General features: G+C 35.0%; 2 protein-coding genes across 4 annotated transcripts; one reads left to right on the forward strand and one right to left on the reverse strand.

The window, feature by feature from the left end:
• The first annotated feature begins 572 nt into the window (after window positions 1-572).
• Window positions 573-11,845, forward strand: LOC141671796 (uncharacterized). 3 transcript variants are annotated; one of them, XM_074478148.1, is made up of 13 exons: window positions 573-1,193; window positions 3,826-3,904; window positions 3,997-4,053; window positions 5,169-5,224; window positions 5,907-6,138; window positions 6,773-6,859; window positions 6,972-7,046; window positions 7,147-7,230; window positions 8,016-8,080; window positions 8,163-8,337; window positions 8,472-8,560; window positions 10,671-10,785; window positions 11,574-11,845. In XM_074478148.1, exons 1-13 carry the CDS (start codon window positions 667-669, stop codon window positions 11,613-11,615), a joined length of 1,683 nt encoding a protein of 560 aa, XP_074334249.1. In that variant the 5' UTR covers window positions 573-666; the 3' UTR covers window positions 11,616-11,845. The 3 variants fall into 3 exon arrangements, with proteins under 3 accessions (XP_074334249.1, XP_074334251.1, XP_074334250.1); XM_074478150.1 differs by lacking the exon at window positions 573-1,193 and adding an exon at window positions 1,561-1,610; XM_074478149.1 differs by lacking the exon at window positions 573-1,193 and adding an exon at window positions 1,748-3,708.
• A 2,605-nt stretch (window positions 11,846-14,450) lies between these two features.
• On the reverse strand, window positions 14,451-19,389 carry LOC141673022 (putative serine/threonine-protein kinase At1g54610). The gene is made up of 7 exons (XM_074479756.1): window positions 17,857-19,389; window positions 17,365-17,649; window positions 16,904-17,215; window positions 16,217-16,438; window positions 15,828-15,922; window positions 15,112-15,220; window positions 14,451-14,908 (listed from the first exon to the last, which is right to left on the reverse strand). The coding sequence occupies exons 1-7, from the start codon at window positions 18,220-18,222 to the stop codon at window positions 14,564-14,566; spliced, it is 1,734 nt and encodes a 577-aa protein (XP_074335857.1). The 5' UTR covers window positions 18,223-19,389; the 3' UTR covers window positions 14,451-14,563.
• Window positions 19,390-20,465: the final 1,076 nt, after the last annotated feature.

Consider the following 20,465-nt stretch of genomic DNA (forward strand, 5'->3'; position numbering starts at 1 on the left):
GATACTCTTGAAAGAGAAAAATAGAGAAAATAACGTGTTTTAGTTAAAAAAAGGTAATAAAATGTTAATAGTTGTAATTCTATTAACAGAATGATCTAGAACAAAAACTAAAACAAAAAGTTTGAATATTTTGATTAGAACTAAGAAAACGTAATTATGTAAAAATAATAAATAAAGACTCTTTATCCAAAAATTGGTAACAAATGAGAGGCATGATAATTGAGGGAATTGATGGAATTTAAATAGTTTAATGGAATCGGTGAAATCACAGGCTCGAATTTACGCAGTCGTTGAAAGTATAAAGACAAAGACAGTTGAATTTGTATTTAGGTTTTGAAGAATAGAAAAATGCGTTAATGTAACATAGAACTCATTATTATATATAATTTTATTTGACTAATAATTTTGATAAATTAATATTAATAAAAATAGATATCGTATCAAAATTATTAATAATTCTTGACCAAATTATCCTTTTCTTTCCTGATAAAAAAATATTTGTTTATTAAACAATTTTCAAGCCCAATCAACTATTTTCCGAAAAGAAAAATATATAAAAATCGAGAGGGTTATAGACTACAGTGTTAGACCCAACCAGCCACACGGACTCTTCTAATTGAATTCCCCCAAAAAGCTAGGGTTTATCAAATTCCCCAATTTCACTCCATGGATTTCGACGAGTACGAGTATCTCGAGAAAACCGTCGTCGATCCCGACGCATCCGCTGCCAAAGACGACGTCGTTTCCGACAAGACCGACAAATCTCACCGCAAAAGAGAGACTGACGAAGAGGAGCGAAAGAGCAGGAAGTCTCGCGGCGAGGATGACAAGGAGAGAGATAGAGAGAGGTCGTCAAGGCATAGGAGTGAGAGAGATAAGGAGAGAGATAAGGAGAGAGATAGGGAGACTGATAGGCATCGGAGTAGTAGAGATAGGGAGAGAGTGAGGGAGAGAGATGAGAGAGATAAGGAGAAAGTGAGAGAGAGGTCGAAGGAAAGGGAGAGGAGGTCAAAGGAGAGAGATAGATCGAGGGAGAGAGACAGGAGGTCGAAGGATAGGGAGAGAGAGAGGTCGAGGGAGAGAGAGCGGTCGAGGTCGAGGAGGAGTAGGAGTCGATCGAGAATTGATCGGGAGCTGGAACGGGAGAGGGAGTTGATTCGAGAACGAGAAAGGGAGGAGCTTCGGGAGAGCAGGTGAAATTTTATGTATTTTATCTGTTTGTTACATGTGTTGCTTGTTTTATGTTAATGTTTGCTGTTATGTTTATATAATATTGGTTTCGTGATTCGTTATATGTTGTTAGCGTTATGAGTTAATTTAACATGACCAACTAATTAGAATACTGGCGTTTGTCACATTAATTAAGCACTAGGTCTTGAAAAAAGCGGAAGGAATTAATTGTAGTTTCATTAACCTACACACTAATGAAAAACAAAGAATTGAAGGTGTGTCACTGTAAGAAAATGAGAGTATATGCATAAAGTATGGAAGTGCTAACTTGGATTGAAATCGTAGATGGATTGTTTGCACATTCTAATGGGCTAACAATGCGGAAACTTCTACAAGGCTTCACTGCAGAATGTGGCTTTTCCACAATTTGAGTTTAAAAGGTCTGTTGTGATTTTTTTTTTTTGCCTTTAGATTTGGGGCACTTTTGATACTTCTGTTCTGCATAAGGTTGTTTTGTTAAATTCTGGGAAGATGTTAACCAATGGTGTATTGGATTTATAGGTTGGCAACGCATGTGGTGAGGCTGTATCAGTCTATCAAGTTTTTGTCCACTATGAAGACTTAATCTAATGTTAATAACGCCATATTTGTAGTCCTAATTGATGTGAAACATTGGATAGGACTGAAAGATCTTTGTAGTCATATATGAGATGTAGTGTACATCCCTTAAATGTTTAGGAATTATATGTTTCACTGTCAATTACCATTTTTTATAATTAGTAGAGTTATTAATTTCTACTGGTGTTAAATGAGCTATATATCACATTATACATTAGTAGGGAAATATGTAAATATGTGGCAACTTATCAGTGCTAATTCTAAATGTTACCAAGATGTTGCATGTTGTGACAAAAAAAAATTTAGTTAGGCTAGTTGAATTTTAATTTATTTACGAGTTGTATTGGGTGAACAACTTAAATTGCAGTGTCGTGTTCTCATTTCTTAACTTGAGTACAAAACTCCTTAATTATCTATATGTGATCTTTAACCTTGTAGCATGTCTTTGTGGTCTGAAAGGTGATAAAAACGCTTCTATAATATATCTTCTAGCTTTACTTAAAGGTAATGTATTCATAAACTATTTCCCTTTGCCTCCAAAACTTTAAAATTGACTTATATAAATTATTTTAAAGTTTGTAAGTTTCTAAAATGAATAAAAAGAGGGGTTGATTTCAGAGAACCCTACTTGTATCTATATTTTATCATGATATCAAGAGTCTAGGTTATTAGGTGAGAAAAAAACACCATCCAGAGTTCGTTGGTGTGAGTATTAGAAGGATGAGAAAGATTTGCGAGAGTTTGTGGGTTTGAAAAAAAAATTCAGGCGAAATATTGTGGTCCCAAGCTAAGGACAGATTAGACATCGGTAGAGGTGTTGATGAGTTTGTTGACCCATCTACGTATATGTATAATAATAGATGATGATGTTGTACTGTACTGCTTTTGCTGAACCTCATCTCCATCACAACCTTAAGAGTTCCCAGTTCTGTAACCTTGTGTCAAACTACTAATGAAGTTGAGCTTGATGATTTGGGTCCAGGGACTCCTGGCTTATGGATTTTGGGTCGAGTAATGGGCCATTGACATATTCGGATTATTTTTCTCAGATTAGGTTGAAATATGTTATGTGTGTTCAGGTGTAATGTACCGTGCTGGTCGAGGATTTTGATGTTAACGAGAACTTTGTTGATGTGACTGCAAGTATTTGTTTGAGGTTTCTTGCATTAAGTAGGATTTTTTCTGATAAAGTTATAACACAATCCAAATCTTAAATGCAAGAAATCTCAATCAAAAATTTGCAGTTACATCAACAATCTTTTCACTAACATCGAAACCTCAATCTAACACAATACATTGCAACTGAATAAGCACTGAAATACTGAATACGTATAACATATTACATATCTCATCCTAATCTGTTTATATTAATATGAATATGTCAATGACCCATTACTCAACCCGAAATTCATAGGCCCGGTATGACCCAAATTATCAACCTCAACCTAATTAGTAGTCTGTGACAAGTTTCCGGAACTAAGTGTTGGATTGAGATAGGGGTAGTGCGTTGTCATCTACTATACATATAAGCAGATGGACCAACAAACTCATCATGTCTTTGGATTGGGACCCTCAATTCTGACAGCAGAAGAAACCATGAGAGCCATCTTCAGAACCTACATAACCACATTTATCATGTTTAAATATATTTGCATTTTCTATAGCTTCCTTCTTAGCCTTAAGCTCCGCATGACAAGGTACATTAATGTATGATAGCAGTTGTCTTTGAAGCATTTGCTTACTGAAGTTCAATGTAATGTAGGTATCAAAAGAATGGCTAGATTCGAAAAATCCTGGTGGTTGATTTACTTTCGGAAACAACTTTAAATTTTAGTCGTTTGCATACTTCATTGCTGGTTATATTTGTGTAAATATTAGAATATACGTGTGTTCTGGAAGGCATTTGAAGTCTACTATCTGGTAGGGTGTTTGACTCCTATTAGATTTCTTGTGATCATTTTAGTTAGATCCATGTAGGTTTTGATAAAAAATATTCATTGGCTGTGTCATTATTGTGCAAGTTTTGTTTGGTGACAGGAGATACAAAGATAAAAAAGAAGCAGCGGAGCCTGAAGCTGATCCGGAACGAGATCAAAGAACAGTTTTTGCTTACCAGGTAAGCTGCGTGTTACTATACAGCACATAGTTGTCTATCTTATTAATATCTGATGTTCTTGTTTTACTTCTTTTTTGGTACTTTGTTGGCAGATGCCCCTCAAGGCAACCGAGAGGGATGTTTATGAGTTTTTTTCGAAGGCAGGGAAGGTTAGTGTCTTTTTATACTGCTTTTACATTGTAGCTTGGAATGGCACCTATAGCTTATCTGAAGAAATTTCCATTTGTTCACCTCTTTACCCTAAAATATTATTTTGCGTAAATTTTGCTCCTAACTCTAATACCTAGTATGCATAAACTTTCTAAAAATAAACCATTTTTAGCTCCAGTCTTAAATGGTATATTCAACGTCTACATTTGTATGTGAAATATACACGGTCTGATGCACTCTTTTAAAAAGAAAAACTAGATATGTTTGTGGGGGAGGGGGACCAATTGATTTGGCAAAATTCTAAATAAATACTACTGCATAAACAAAACACCGTTTGATACAGAAGAGAGATGCATACAAGGGTCTCCCTCTCTCTGTCTCTCTCTCTCCCCCCTCTCCTTCCCTCCTTCCCTCACTCCCCCCCCCCTCTCTCTCTCTCGTGTGTCTGTTGGGTCTAACTTTCACCATAAGAGAACAGAATTTATTTTTTCTGATCATTGATTTATATTTATTTCACCGTCTTCCTATTCCGACCACTCTCCCATAGTAGAGCCAACCGAATTCACGCTCTGCTGTTTTCCCACAAATGAAATATCAACCATTGGCGGTTGCAAACCATCAATTTCAACCACCCTTACGAGCTCAGCCATCGCCAACCTTGTGTATCAACCCTCAACTTAGGTTACCTCTCTAACTTGCTCGTAGAAGGTTCAAACTGACTTCTTTAACATATGATATCCACCCTTATGCTGCAACCCAAAATCTGTAACAGTCCTTGGTAGGTGCACTTGCAACTGGAAGTGGTTGAGTTGGTGGTGGAAAGGACGGCATTGTGTGTGATTTCAGTTGGGCTCCAGTGTGGGAGGTTAGAGTGTTGCATGGATTAGTTCTTGGAAGTGGTTTGCCTTTTATTAGGCTCCAGGGTAAAATATATATAGAGTATCAGAGGGTATAATTTTGTTTATGTGTCTATCCTTTGTTGTTAGTTGTGCAATTACAATATGTACTTTGGAATTCCTCATACTAATTGGTTTCCTGAAATTTTCATTTGTTTAGATAAAAGTTTATGTATTTCGCATTTTGAACCTGTTTATAAGTTTTTTTTTATATGCAGGTTAGGGATGTTCGGCTCATCATGGACAGGAACTCCAGGCGTTCAAAAGGAGTGGGGTATGTGTCTAAATTTAGTTTTGTATTTCAACTGCTTGTATTTGGTCCACATATGTGACCTTAAAGTTAATATATGGAAAGCATTTTAACTGCTTGTATCTGATGTACGGATGTGATCTTTAAATTTATCTGGACTGGAACTCCAGACGTTCAAAAGGAGTGGGGTATGTGTCTAACTTCCGTTTTGTATTTCAACTGCCTGTATCTGGTCCACAGATGTGACCTTTAAGTTAATATATGGAAAACATATTAACTGCTTGTATCTGATGTACGGATGTGATCTTTAAATTTAAATGTGGAAAGCAGTTCCTGTTTTTTTTGTTTGATACTGAAGATAAATTCATTCATCTAGACCTGTGTTACCAAGCCTTCAACGTGTGGGAATTATAGTAGAGCTGGCTACTGCCTGCATTCATCCTGCTTTTTATGGACCTTTTGGTTTCATGTCTGTTTTAGCTAGTACTGGAATGCAAGTTTCCATATAGATATTTTACATTTTGTCCTCTCAGAAGAGTTGGCCAGTTGTACTGCTCTTTTTATGGACCTTTTGGTGTCGTGATCTTATATTTGGCATATTTCTTTTTGTGTATGATAATTTTATTTATGCAGTTTGGATATTTAGAATTTAGATTGATATTGTTTTACAGCTAAATACCTGTGATGAGCCCTAATAACTTTGTAGGTATATTGAGTTCTATGATGCGATGTCTGTGCCAATGGCTATAGCGCTCTCTGGTCACTTACTGCTTGGACAGCCAGTAATGATTAAACCGTCAGAGGCTGAAAAGAACCTTGTTCAGTCGAACGCTTCAGCAGGTGGTACTGGTGGTCTTTCCGGGCCTTATGGGGCCGTTGAAAGAAAATTATATGTGGGCAATTTACATTTCCAAATGACTGAAGTTCAGCTTAAGCAGGTAGAATCAATTAACTCACAGATTGTTTATTACTGACTGGATGCTTGTTCGTACATCACAAATTAGGGCAGGAAGGCATGTGTCATTCAAAATTATCATGCACATCTGATAACCATATAAATGTAACAAGATTTGTATAGCATATCTTTATGGAAGTGATGATGGAATGATAATAATATTGTAGATGTAGATTTTTTGTGATACTAGTGTATTAAATGTTTTTGTTTATCATGACAAGATTTGTATAACATACCTTTATCGTCGCGATGATTAATGAAAATGATATTGTAGAATATGTAGAATTGTAGGGACATGAGAATATTAAATGTTTTTAGTTTATTCTTTTCTTCTAGAGTTCTGAAATCAAGTTTGAGGATTAGTCTTGAGTTTTCTGTATCTTGGTGCATGGGCACTTGACCTCTTAGTAACCAGTTTATGAGAATGCATTATCTTTCAAGGACAGAAAGGAACTTTAACTAGGGTACAGACACAATAATTTTATGAGCTGAAATATGGCAGGGAGCATAAAGGGTGATGTATTAGACTTCATGAGCGCACACATAAATATACACATATAAACCTCATTGCAATGCCATGTTGTCTTCAAGCTTTAATTTTTCATGGTGGATTTCAGATTTTCGAAGCTTTTGGTCCAGTGGAGCTTGTTCAATTACCTACAGAACCTGATACGGGACACTGCAAAGGTTTCGGGTTTATTCAAGTCGGTATTGATAAAGTTGTCTTGAAATTATTCTTCTGTTAGTAAGATACACATTTCATTTCTAAATTTTATACTCCTCTTCCTGACAACTTCTTTAAATTCTTTCTTCTAGTTTCAACAGCTTGAACATGCAAAAGCAGCTCAAAGTTTGAATGGAAAACTAGAGATTGCTGGTCGGACGATTAAGGTCTCTAACTCAGTGGAACTTCATATAAACATGATTTGCATATTTTTCAGAAACTAAACCAGAATATGTCTGACATGGTTAAATATTTCTTTCCGGCTAGGTTTCATCCGTCACAGATCATGTTGGTGCACAAGATACAGGAGCTAAAGCTGCGGACTTTGATGACGATGAAGGAGGTGGTTTGGTAAGTATTCTCAGTTTCCTTTTTGGATTTACATTATTATGATTATATTAATATTTGCTTTTTATTGCAGTTATCTTAACTAGCTTTACCTATTTATAGTATTTGAGTTGAGTGCATTGATATGAGCTCTAGGCAGCTCTGGGGACTTTGTGTACTAGGATTGCATAACAACCTCAAGTGGACCGGATGTCATCAGTAGTGTTGAATGGAGGGATAAGGATATATAGCAGATTTATAACAAGAATATTTTCAACTATATTGCTATGATATTGGCAAATGTCAAGCAGACAGACAAGCGCAGACATAGTTTTATGTATATGGCAGTCAAAAGTGGTTTGAATTTTTTTTTGAATAATATTAGTGTGGGATCAAGGGTTGGGGGATAATTTGTCAGTTTTGGTGTACTGGGGTTGAATGAGTAGAAGACTAGAAGTTTGAGAAAGAAAAGCCTTTTAATTTTTTTTGAGCATGATCCAGGTTATTTATGTCATATACTTGTTGACAAGTAGTAGGACTTATACATACCTAACTTTGTATGTAGCAAAGTGGTAAACCCATCCCTAATCTCCTGACATGTTAAACCCCAAATACCCGATGGGAGTTCTCATTCTCCTGATTAATTTTTAATTTGTGATGAATTATTAGTTCCACTATATCATCTTTCATGACATTACTGATCAGAGTCAAGAGTAGTATTAAATAATAATTCATGCGGACTGGACATCACATGCTCACTTTGAAACATAAATATACATATTTATTGACTGTGGATATATCTTACACAGGCTTTAAATGCTCAATCTAGAGCTTTGCTCATGCAGAAGTTGGACCGCAGTGGTACTGCAACAAGGTTTGTTATATTACACCTGTTTTTGCTCATTTAATTCTACTGGCGGGCCATATGAAAAAACAATCTGTGTTTGGTCTTTTAGTTTTGCTCCTGCAGTTAACGGTTCTGCTCCAGTTCATCAATCCATCAGCATGCCCATGAACGGGGCCGCTCTTCCTACTTTTCCAACACAAATGTTCGCTCCTATGGTAGCGGAACCTATTGGAACTCCTAGCGAGTGTTTACTCTTGAAAAATATGTTTGATCCGGCGACCGAGGTTTGATTGATTTCTTTTATTTAGAGCAGTGCATGTGTGTGTATGCCAGCATACATACGCTCAAAGCGCATCTATGTTTTTGTGTGTTAGTATTATGATATTTGCTTTTATTGGAATTGCCAAATATGTTCCAGGTTGATCCAGAGTTTGATTTGGACATAAAAGAGGATGTGCATGAAGAGTGTTCTAATTATGGCCATGTTAAACATATTCACGTGGACAAGTAAGTGTCTTGCTATACACTCCATTGCAAGTATTTTTTGGTTTCATTTTGTTTTTGCAACTCCTATGCAATGTGGATTGGTAAGTTCTGAACCTATATGCACCGATATGTGTTGTTACAGCTGTGTAATTATATAAAACTTATGGAATTTGAATTTTAGCCTATTAAGGCTCCGTTTTTTGCCGGAAAATAAAATATAATTGAAATAAAATAATTTTTCGGTGAAAATTTGTATGGTAATCATTTTGTGGCAAAATATTTTCTGCCATTTGATTATCATGAAAAATGTGAAAAATATGTTTAAAAATTTGTGGAAAAGCATTCAGTTTGGAAAATGTTCCTTTTTTGAGAAGGGGAAGTCAATTTCCAGAAAATCATTACAATTTTTAAAAGAATTTTCTTCCTTCGAAACCATTTTATTTTCCAAAGACGATAAAATGTTATTTGAGATCCAGTTATTTGTTCTTATAACCAGTATAGCGGTTGCTTTTAAAATTGTATCAGGCTATTTTTTTTACAACCCAGAGAATAAATCATTTAAGGAATAGTATGAATTGAAGGCAAAAGTTTGGTAGGGAGTGTAATATTTGTGGGTTATGGTCATAAGTGTTTTTTACCCCATCTGTTGCATCACACATATAGAGTTGACCTTAATTTATTTTTTACACTTGCCTGTCACAACACTGTCATTACTGATGCCAAACGAAGAATTAGAATATTAGTTTGTATATATTATATGTTACTATTTAGATATAATTGTGTTATATTAATAATTATATAATATCTATTATAATTAGATAAGTATCAGTTTTATCAAATATAGTAGTAGAGAATTATTAGGCAATAGATATTAATTAGGAGTTAGGACTGGTTTGCTATTGTTTAGGAACTTACTTGTCCACCAAGTTTAGGATTTTTTATATAAACGAATGTAATCTTTATTAAAGAATTGATTAATTATTATTGAATTTAGAATTGTTTCTCTCTTGTTATGGGTTGCGATTCTAACAATCTTTTCTTCTGCGGTTGAGAAATCCTAGGGTTGGATCACCTTAGGCGTGAATTTTCTGCGGTTAATCCACATATATCTATCCTTTTACTTGTTTTAACCCTTGTCCTGCATCAACAACATTTGTATTGAAGAGTTTCTTGAGCCTTTTGCTACTTAAAGTTGGAGTCTATTCTTATCAGAGGAGAGATTGGAAACTTCAACTCTGTATCAATTGCATCTGCAACTCCATATCAATTGCATTCTTATGATATCGATGAGATAACATGCTACTTTTGTCAAATATAAATATGTGTAATCCAACAATTTGCTTTCTTTAAATATAAATATGTAAAATTACACTTTGGGCTCAAGTTTTGGCCATACAAGTTGCCTCTTTGGTAAATCACTAGCCATTTTGTCCTTGATAACATGGGTTATATGCCGAAAAGGGCGGAGCAGTTGTTTCGTAATATAATTGCTAAGCGTTGTCACTAATACTGATAACATTTACCGAGGGATTCTAGCTTCCAGCAGATGTGCTAGAGGTGGAAACCTGTCCTTGTATTTTAAAATTGCGTACAGTTAAAAAGCCTATGCATGCTAAAATTGCATACAGTTCTAACGCCTATGCTTGCTGAATAAATGCAAACTCCCTATTAATGTTTTTCGCTGTAGTCCATCATGATTATGTTTGTCCTTGGCTCTCCTTACATATCATTACTCAGTTATGATCTGGCGACTCACGGAACTTATAGTTGAGGGAACTTATAGTTGTTACCTTCTGCAGAGAAGTTTGGGTTAACATTAAAAAAATTCAATTTTTTTTTTGTTTTCTTTAAATTATATTGTAATGTTGCAAACTTTGGCACACTCATAAATTGTTGGAATGGATCGTTTAGCCTCAAATCCCTGGTTAGTGTGCAACGCTAACAACTATAAAAAATAATAAAAATCTGGAATGAGCAACCATTATTCTATGTTGCAACTGTGTTTTTTACTGTAAGTAGGCATACATGTCCTCTATATGATGAATGACTAATGAGTGTTAGATTTATTTCTCGTAGATAGTCGTAGTAATCCTATTGATTACCTATTGACAATATGCTTCTCTGTCTACAGGAACAGCGCTGGTTATGTTTATTTGAGATTTGACAGTGTTGAAGGAGCATCACGCGCCCAACAAGCAATGCACAAGAGATGGTTTGCGCGAAGATCAATTTCTGCCATCTTTCTGGTAATTTTAAATAGATGCTTGAACTCATGATGACAGTAAATAGTGTCTTCGTTGTTCATTGTATCCTCGTTCTGAAATTTTGCAAATCAAGCTCTTAATTTTAGTTTGAATTGATAATGTTGCATTATAGCAGAACTGGATAGAACATATATCATTAGGAGATGTCCGCTTTACCTTTGGGAATGTGGACTGAGTTATTTATTTATGCTCATTCTATATTCCGGGGTTTGTTTATTAGTCACTAACAAAAGAAGGATATTAGATATTTTAGAAAATAACTACATATTATTAGTATGAATTAGAAAAAGAAAATCAAGCAGCTCTCATGAAGTTATTCTAATTATTATTATTTTGATATTTGTAGTTTTGTACATATCATTCCAAATTTTCAATGTAATTTAATTTTTTATCTGTTTTTTTGTGGGGGTGGGTTAAACCCTTCCACTGGGTTGTGGCCGCAAGATTCGGGTGGTTAATTAGTTTAAATAAAACTTGAAACTGTTGTAAAATTATTAATAAAAAAATTATGAGCTATTATAACATATACAGAGGCAGTAGAAAAAAATTAGTGATTCTGGATCACCTGCGCTTCTGCCCCTGCCCACTGTATAGATTTATCTTTTCCTCCCTATGTGACTCAAGTCAACTCCTTGTTTGCTTTCACTCTGATCAGTAGTGAGTCTTTTCTTATCGTTTGAGATATTTGGTGCTTTTCTGGTGGTTTCATTTTTTTTGTCCAAACACCTTAAATATGTTTGACAACCTTTGTTGTTTGTTTGTTCATGCAGCAACCATACGAGTATGATGCAAAATTCAAAGGTGCAGTTTGAAACAATTCCAATAAAATTGGAAACGGAGTCGGAATAGGGTGATGCAAGTTGTAGTTTAATTTTTCTTTTAAATCATACCAGATTACCAGTTTAGATTACTAAAAAGTGTTGACACCAGCTGAGTATCTGATGCTAGTATCAAGATTTTGTGATGCTTTATCGTAACTTATTGGATATAATTCACTGTTATTTAACCAGAAAATATGTGAATGTTGTTGAATTTATTGTTATCTGTAGCTTTGGTAACTGTTACTGTGACATTTTCGAAACTTGAATGCACGAGTGAAACATGTCTATTCCGGCTTTTTACTTGTCCAACAAGGGTGCAGGCATACCAAACAATTTAGAATCTGTTTTCAAGTTTCTTGAATTTGGAAACCAGAAAATATTGGGTAAAATTACTTGGACCCAAGGTGGCAGGCGGCATGAGCTTTGCCATTTTTTACCAATAAATTTTGTTAACAGATTTCTTTAGAGAACATTTAGGGCATGTAAGTTACAAGTCAACACAGAGTGTTTGTCTAGCCTAACTTTTTAAGTTTGAATATATAATTTATAAGCCGATAAGTATAATGTTACTATTAACAAGTTATTTTAGTTTGTCGTTTTTTTATTAATTTTAGTTTTAAATTATTTCATTAAGTCGCGTTTCGCAGTAGTCTTTTAAAATAATGTGTCGTTTTTTGTTCTTTTTTTTGTATTTTTGTATGATCTTTGTTATTCTGAAATTATGAATGATAAATAAATATAATAAATCAAGAATTTTAAAAAGCCGTTCTCTAATTAAACATGTTTACTCAGCGAGGTGCTCTCTTATCATTCATAAATCTAATATCATAAAATTATACTATTTCTCAGTCAATAATGAATTTAATATTTTTTCTATTTAATAATATAAAATTTTGATAAATTTACAAAAATACATTGAAATTATGAATAATAAATCAAGAAGTTTAAAAAAATGTTCTCGTTAAACATGTTCACTCCAATTAGTCGCCCTCTCGTCATTCACAAATCTAATCTAATATCATAGACACTCTCATCATTCACAAATCTAATCTAATATCATAAAAGTATACTTTCTGTGTCCCTCTCATTTTTTTACAGTTTTTTTTTTATGTTTGACACACATTTTAAGAATACTATTAAATATAGCTACATAATTTTTTTTGATTTTTTTTGTATTAAAATTAAAAATCATAATTTTATTTAGAAGAAAAAATATTTATAAAAAGTTAAGAAATTATACTTAATTAGAGCCTTAAAATGTATGTCGTGCCCCGTCCCTAATGTAAACTATACTTATTTACCGGTCAATAATCAATTCAATATTTTTCTATTTAATAATATAAAATTTTGATAAAATTACAAATATACATTGAAATGATATGAGAGGCGCCACCTTACCACCCTCATCTTCTTCTTTAAAAAAATATAATAATATAATAATTGTAATATTGAGAATATATATTTGTAGATATTTATTTTTGTAATATTTTTATTAACTACAAAATAGAATAAAAAAATTTAAAAAAATATAATAGAGTAAGTTGATTTTAAGAAATTCATGAGAAGGGTGCATAGTTGAATTACCAAAATATAATTACATTATAATTATTAACGTTGATGTTCGAACATAGAAAAGATGGTGACATTAGGTGAGCCGTGAGCACGAGGGGGGGCAGACATGATGAAAGGACCACAAAAAGCAGCCGCATGGGCATGATCCATCCAGTGGTCTCTCTATTTTAAAGCCCATTTAATATTATCTGGCCCTCTCTAAACCTAACTCAACTATGGCCCCATCTACTTATTGCTTAACCTCACTTTGGTCTCCCCTACAACCTCATATTTGTCTAGTAACCTTATTGTAGTCATATTATTACACTACTAGTAAGTTGTAACCTTTGTAACCTAGTTCTGAGCTGGGTGACTCCTTGTCACGATCCTCGAATTTAAAATCGAACACATCCTAGTTCTCAGGTCGGATTTTAGATGAACGGATTATTTAACATGATTTTAGATATCAGTTTATAAAAAGATTTCGGATTAAGTTACCATCTTAATATTGTTATAATATTACTAATTACCATTATAATGAAACACATTATCAATGATTAGACATGCAATCATTCCTATACTACTATAATCGAATCTCCATTAACACTTTCATCATCAAATCAAAATTCCCCATGGCCTATGCAGACCGCACTAATCTACCCAGTGCAATGCTTTTACATTTTGCATGGGGTCCATAATCACTCTATTTTTTCTGCAATATGTTCTTTAGTTTTCTATATAATGCAAACTCAAGGTACCTTCTTCTTAAGAGCTAATCAGCTTCTGATAATCATGGAGAAAAGCAAATCATTTCCGGAATATTCTGGCTCGTATGTGGAAGCTCGTTTCGGGTTCGAGGATCGTTGCAAAACGTTTAGTTTCAATGGCCACGGTCCAGGTGAGAATCCAGAGGCAAAGAGGAGGAAGAGAGTGTCAACTTATAATATGTATACTGTGGAAGGTAAGCTCAAGTCTAACTTGATAAACAGTTTCAAGTGGATCAAGAACAAGTTTAGTTCTGATGGCTACTATGACTGATCCATAAAAATAATTTTTAATTCTCGCGTATTTAAATTTGATCCTTGTTTAAGTGACACTGAAGTTATGGAGATTATCAGTCAACTTTTGTTTCTGTGAATATGTTTGTAATGAGTTTGTAATTTTAAGTTTATCGAATTCATCACTGAAATTTTAAGGTTTCTCACTGTGAATGTGTGTGTGGATGATTTGATTGAAGTACTTTACAAAACCAAATTACAGCAATAACACAACTCATGGTTCCAAGAAAATTTGATAATCAACCGACAGATAAGTTCTGAATAGTTAACAGCAGGAGAAGAATGCAAAACAATGAAATGTGATGTTGCTGCAGAAAAAAAAGATCTAACTTAACGATCCTCCAAGCCAAAGAGTTTGGATATCTTCTCCATATCAAGTGTCCGAATGTCAACAGTTGACATGGACCTTCGGTGGAGCCTGTTGATTCTGTTATCCTCAATAGGGCGGTTGACAGTTTCTGTAATCGAGGCCATCAAGATGGGGAAATTCTTGATGTTCTTGAGAGCGTTTGGATGAGCTTCAGTTGTTGCAGATCGGTTAAGATCAGAACGTGGATGCTGGTATGGTAAAGAAGGTGGCCTTTCGCGATTGCTCCCTTGCTTCCTACTAGAGGAAGCAAGAGCACCAACTACTATCTCGTGGCTGCTTTGTGAGCTTACCTCCTCTATCTTCTCCTGCTACCAAAAAAAATCACAATCATCAATCAAATATCAATTGACATCAAATGCGCTTTTGCAATTGCATAACATGACACTTGCAGTACCAGGCATCAGGTTTTGACAAGATTGCAATTGCATATTTTGGCAAAAAAATAAAAAGATTGCTATTGCATATGTTAGTGTTCATATGTAATGGTTTCAGGCTGTGATAAATTTACCTCTCTGGAAGATTCTGAAATATCCTTGGCATCATCAGTGCTCGAATCTTTCCTTTGATGACCTTGATTATTATTGAGAGGTTGTTGCCTTTTCTTTACCTTTCTCCTCCTGCAACGAATGTAAAATGTACTCAGGTTGTTTAGATACTGAAACAAAAGGTTATCTCGTGCTAAAATTATCTGTAAACTTGCCTAAATGATCTGCAACATATAGTTCACCTTGTTTGACATAAATATAGTGAAAATTGTTAAGAGTCCATCTAACCTTAACGTAACAGATGAAGGCCTGAACAAGATCTTATATTCTTCAACACTCCCCCTCAATCGTATGATACTTTTCGCCCTAAACCGAGCTCTGATAACATGTTAAGTAACCAGTTCATCTAAAACCTTAATGTAACAGAGGAAGACCCGAACATGATCTTATACTCTTCAACAAAAATTAGACCGGTAAACTTTATTTATCTAATATCTAATTCCACTTATCCTTGTACAATGTCATTGTTTAGATGTTTTTCTGAAGGGGACACACTGATTTCATGTTGAGAATTTTTGCCAATTCATCGAAATTTTGCTACTAAAGAAAAACTACAACGGATCAAACAACTCAATTGTTCTTCGATTCTATGATTGATAAGATTTAGTTTAATAGTATAGCGGTAACAGTTGCAAGTCATCCACTCTAATAGGGAATAAGACAGATACAGATTACACACTTTTTGCGATAAGTTGGTCGAGGTAGCAGATCATCTTCTTTGTACATGATAGGCAGGTCACCAAGGTCACATGCTAGTGGTGTTGAAGTAAAGAACTGCAAGCAGGAAGTACCGCTTAGAACAAAGATAAGTAAATTTCTAGAACAATTGTAATATGAATCAGAAGGACGCGGGATAAGATAGCTTTCAATGTCATGCATACGATGTTTTGTTAAAACACATTATAAAATTTAGCTTTTAGGAAAAATATCAAGTTTCAGTTGGATCAGGATTTGCTCAACTATGGCAACCAAAATCAAACTTATAGTTGTAGACTTTCATGGGATTTTTATGATGAAATGCCAACATAACTACAATGTCAGAGACAAATTATTTGGTATCAAACTCACTTCATTTTGAAGAGCAGAAGCAGCAGTGCCACGATGTACTGGCTCCAGCGACAAAAGTGAAGGCAGTAGAGCTAATGCAGAGTCAGGAAGACTCCCAAAAGCTTCATGGAAACTAGGTTTATATTGTGATGGTGGTCGAAAAGTTGTTGGTGGTTTTATTTTTTTCCAATAGTCCTCCGATGGTGAACCACAAAGCTTAAATATCCTATGCAGTTGCTCCACCTGAATGCAGATAAAGCTCAAGATAAACAATGACAACAGTAGGTAAAGAAAAGTGTAAATTTAATTTTTTGTTGATGTTCTGCATTAGGCAACATCCACACAACTGGAAGTCTGTAACAGCATGATTTAAAATTATTCAGAACTGATAGAAATGGTAGGCTCAAAGAAAGACAATCAAAACGCTATTTAACCTTACTATAGTAAGAGAGTGCTGTACATTACAATTCATTTTGTGTAAATTGAACTATCAAAGCTTCTCAATTGTAAATTTGTAAGCTGTAGCTCATATAGGGACTAAAATCGTAAGCTTGCAATTTAATACAGTATATTTTGTTAAAGAGTATAAGATCTTGTTCGGGCCATCATCTGACACTTTAAGGTTTTAGACAACGTATTTCACTTTCTGTTATGCACTAGAAGTAATCTTCATTTTACTATTTTCAATCAGTTTACTGAAGAATTTACCTCTGTCCGACCGGGCATGATAGGCCTTCCCATAAACATTTCTGCTAAGAGGCATCCTGCACTCCACAGATCAATACCAACTCCATAATCTGTAGAACCTAAAAGGAGCTCTGGAGCTCTATACCAGAGTGTCACAACTCGGCTTGTGAGAGGACGCTTTGGTAGATAGGAGTTGGCTAGACCAAAATCTGCAATCTTTAGCATTCCATGTTTGTCTATCAACAAATTAGATCCTTTTATATCCCTATGCAAGATTCCTTTCTCATGGATGTGCTGGAGACCTGAGAGAAGCTGTTGCATATAGCACTTGACCTGCATTTACGAGATGCACTGACATCAAATGACACCTCGTAGAGATTTTTCAAATTTCTTGAGAACTTAAACATAACCGCAACAATAAATTGGCTTAAGGAACGGAAATAGACAAAGCAACTGAACACGCCAAAGCTAGATTGACAGACCTGTGGTTCAGTTAGTCTTCCCTCTGGACGAGAAATAACCTTGGTTAAGTCTGACAGCATGAACTCAAAGACCAAGTAAAGACTATATTGCATCCTTGATGTAGCTAGCCCTTCCAACTTAATAACATTAGGATGATCCATTTTCTGTAATACGATGATCTCTCTCGCCATAAATTTTATGCTCTCTGGCTCTGCAGTGTCAAATCGTACCTTTTTCAAGGCAACAATTTTTCCAGTGTCCCTGTCTAGAGCTTTATAAACATTGCTATATGTTCCCTGGCCAACCTGTGAAGACGGATAAAAACAAAAACAGCTTCAGTATGCTTTTGACACAGCAATCAACAGAAATTTAAGCTTAACATGCAAATAAATTTTCAAGTTAGGCCAACACCAAGGTACAGGTTAAATGAATGCTAAGAATGCAATTATATGGACAATTGATAAGAAACAAGAACATGCAAATGCTAGAAAAATGATGAATTACCAACCAACCTTGGCAAGTTTATCATAAGAATCAGCACTCTTAGGAACCAAAGCAGCCAAAACCTCAGGAGGCATGTTATCAACAAGCCATTTAGGCCATCCATCAACCAATTCATCTGAACCAATCTTCTTCACTACAGTCTTCTGTGAAACATTTCCAACGCCATCACCATTTTTCGCTTCCTCTTCCTTAACAATCTTCCTTTCCTCACCGATATTCTTCTGATCACCACCCTTTGTTTCATCCTTTTCCGCCACTTTCTGACCGTTTGATCTCCCTCCAGGACCTCCTTTGACATATCCATTTTGAATTTTCTTATTTTCAAGACTCTGAGATGGACTGTACTGTATCCCCCTGCCCTGAACACACCCCATTGCCTCTCCTTTTCGGCTAAAAATTCAAAAATATTTCTAGTCTATTATGTAAACTCTGTTTTAAGGATAACTACGCGACATAATAATAATTCATATTGACGAGAAAAATGTAGTTGCAATGGATTGAAAACGATGGTAGGAGTTTGTGTGTGTGTGAAAACAAAAGAAAAGGAAGAAAGAAATAGAGCCGGCACTGCATTGTTGTGTAGTTTTGGAATGTGACAGAATTTAAGGTCGTTTTCGAGAGAAATTCTTGTACTCTCCGTAATGACAGAAAGGAGTAGAAAATATTGAAGACATAGCTGCATTTTCAAGAAGACTGGACTACGTTCACAATGAAGTGAATTTTGTTTTGTACTGTGTTTTTGGTGCCAGAAGTGCATGCAGACGGACTTGTAACTCAGTATATAAGTCACAGATGGCGGATATCTTGTTGTATGCTCAAATATTCGAACTGGAATGCAAATGTTACAGATGTAGCTGGTGATTTACTTGAGTCTGGCCAGATCAAAGACGAGATTAGGTGTGCATTTTCAACCCGAAACTCTGTAAGGGGTGCAGAAATCCTAATAAAATCCTAAAAATTATTTTGCTATGAATTTGAATAGGATCTGAGCAAGTACAGAGTTAAGTGAAAGTGAACTGGGGATGATTCTAGAAATCTATAACAAGTTAAAAGAAATTACCGAAATTATTATTAATTGTTGAAAGTTAGACGTTGCGTTTGTATGTTACTGTCCTGATAAATATTCGAAGCCATCTTAGAAATGAAAAATCTAAAGCAGAGAAACCATTTCTAGGAACATGCAGAAACCACTAATGTTCTAGACTATCTGTATTAGTATCGCAATTTGGAACCATTCTGTGGCAATCCTTTCTTAATAGCAGATTGACAGCACTTTTCCTCAATTGTTGCAATGACTGAATGAGTTGGTATCGCATTTTTTGTGTTTTTCAGGTCAGGGAAACAAGGCTGGAAACCAGAGAAAGCTCTTAACAGAATGCATTGAGCTGAATGAGAATGTATGGAGTTAACAGTGACATCAGAAATGCTAAAAACTAAGGTTCAAGTTGTTAAGAAACCAACTCATCTAAAACGGTAGAGGAAGGCCCGAACTAGATCTTACATAACGACAAATGCAACCAAACCAGAGTCCCTCCCTAAACCGAGCAATGATACCATGTTAAGAAACCAGCTCATCTAAAATCTTAAGGTGGCAGAGGAAGGCCCGAACAGGATCATATACTCTTTAACACGAGTTTCTATTAAACACAATGTATGCAACAACTGTACATCCCTGAGGTCAGATTCATATGCATCCTGCATGGTAGTTCTTAAGTACTTCATTATCCTTGTTGGTCCAGAGTTTGCAGATGGCCTCTGCATGTACTGTTTCTTCAAACACGATTAGCACTTGTCGTTGTATTAACATAGAACTTTAATACCTGATTTCTATTGGCTTTGTACTCAGATTAGTTTCATCCTTGCACAGAATAAGACTGTGCGCTGTCTCTGTTTAGCGGGGAATGAATAGAGAGAAAAGTGCGATGTAGAGGTGAAAAGAAATGATGTAAGAGGGGGAGAGTGAAAAAAAGTTTAAGACTCAAGAGCCTAATTTTGTATGAAGAGATTTTCAAGAAAAAAATTTCATATAAAATAAGTAGCAGCTAGGAATAAAGTATTCATTTACAATTTGCAGGATTTTGTTGTAGATAATTTACACCAATTAAATGAAAATAATAATGAAACTTTAGCAACAGAATAGCATATTTTCATATCATCCCAACATATTTTTTCACTAGGTGAACACTCACACTATAACCTTATCTTTGACAAGATTCGAACCCTCAACATCTCGTAGAGAGAGCGCGAGATACTGTTAGACCTCCTAAATTCATAGCTTTGGAACCATAGAAACTCCAATATTCTCACCTTCATCTTCTAATTAGCTTGGTGATCCACTTGTTTATCCAAATACTACAACATGATTATACTAAATATCGATATGCTTATATATGTAGTGAACATTAGCTTCAAGACTGTGGGTCTGGTCATAAGCAATGGTAGCTGAACAGAGAACTTAATTGATGAACTCCAGTACCAAATGTTAGCTGAATGACTTCGCAGTACATTTTGTAAACCTAACGCTAACGCTCTCATGACTCATTCAATCCAAGCTCAATAATTTTCAAATACTCATAATCGAGTGAAATTTCAAGGCCATTTATGCATCTGCGTCGTG

This window comes from Apium graveolens, chromosome 7, assembly GCF_009905375.1.
Source record: "Apium graveolens cultivar Ventura chromosome 7, ASM990537v1, whole genome shotgun sequence".
Taxonomy (NCBI): Eukaryota; Viridiplantae; Streptophyta; class Magnoliopsida; order Apiales; family Apiaceae; genus Apium; species Apium graveolens.

What these genes read in the sequence shown, in the direction of transcription:
- LOC141671796 (XM_074478148.1), top strand. Translation starts at nt 667, where the DNA reads ATGGATTTCGACGAGTACGAGTATCTCGAGAAAACCGTCGTCGATCCC. An exon ending in TTTTTTCGAAGGCAGGGAAG is followed by an intron (nt 4,054 to 5,168) that starts GTTAGTGTCTTT and finishes TTTTATATGCAG; the next exon opens with GTTAGGGATGTTCGGCTCAT. An exon ending in AGGCGTTCAAAAGGAGTGGG is followed by an intron (nt 5,225 to 5,906) that starts GTATGTGTCTAA and finishes ATAACTTTGTAG; the next exon opens with GTATATTGAGTTCTATGATG.
- LOC141673022 (XM_074479756.1), bottom strand. Translation starts at nt 18,222, where the DNA reads ATGGGGTGTGTTCAGGGCAGGGGGATACAGTACAGTCCATCTCAGAGT. An exon ending in GAAGACTAACTGAACCACAG is followed by an intron (nt 17,216 to 17,364) that starts GTCTGTCAATCT and finishes TCGTAAATGCAG; the next exon opens with GTCAAGTGCTATATGCAACA. An exon ending in CGACCAACTTATCGCAAAAA is followed by an intron (nt 15,221 to 15,827) that starts GTGTGTAATCTG and finishes CATTCGTTGCAG; the next exon opens with GAGGAGAAAGGTAAAGAAAA.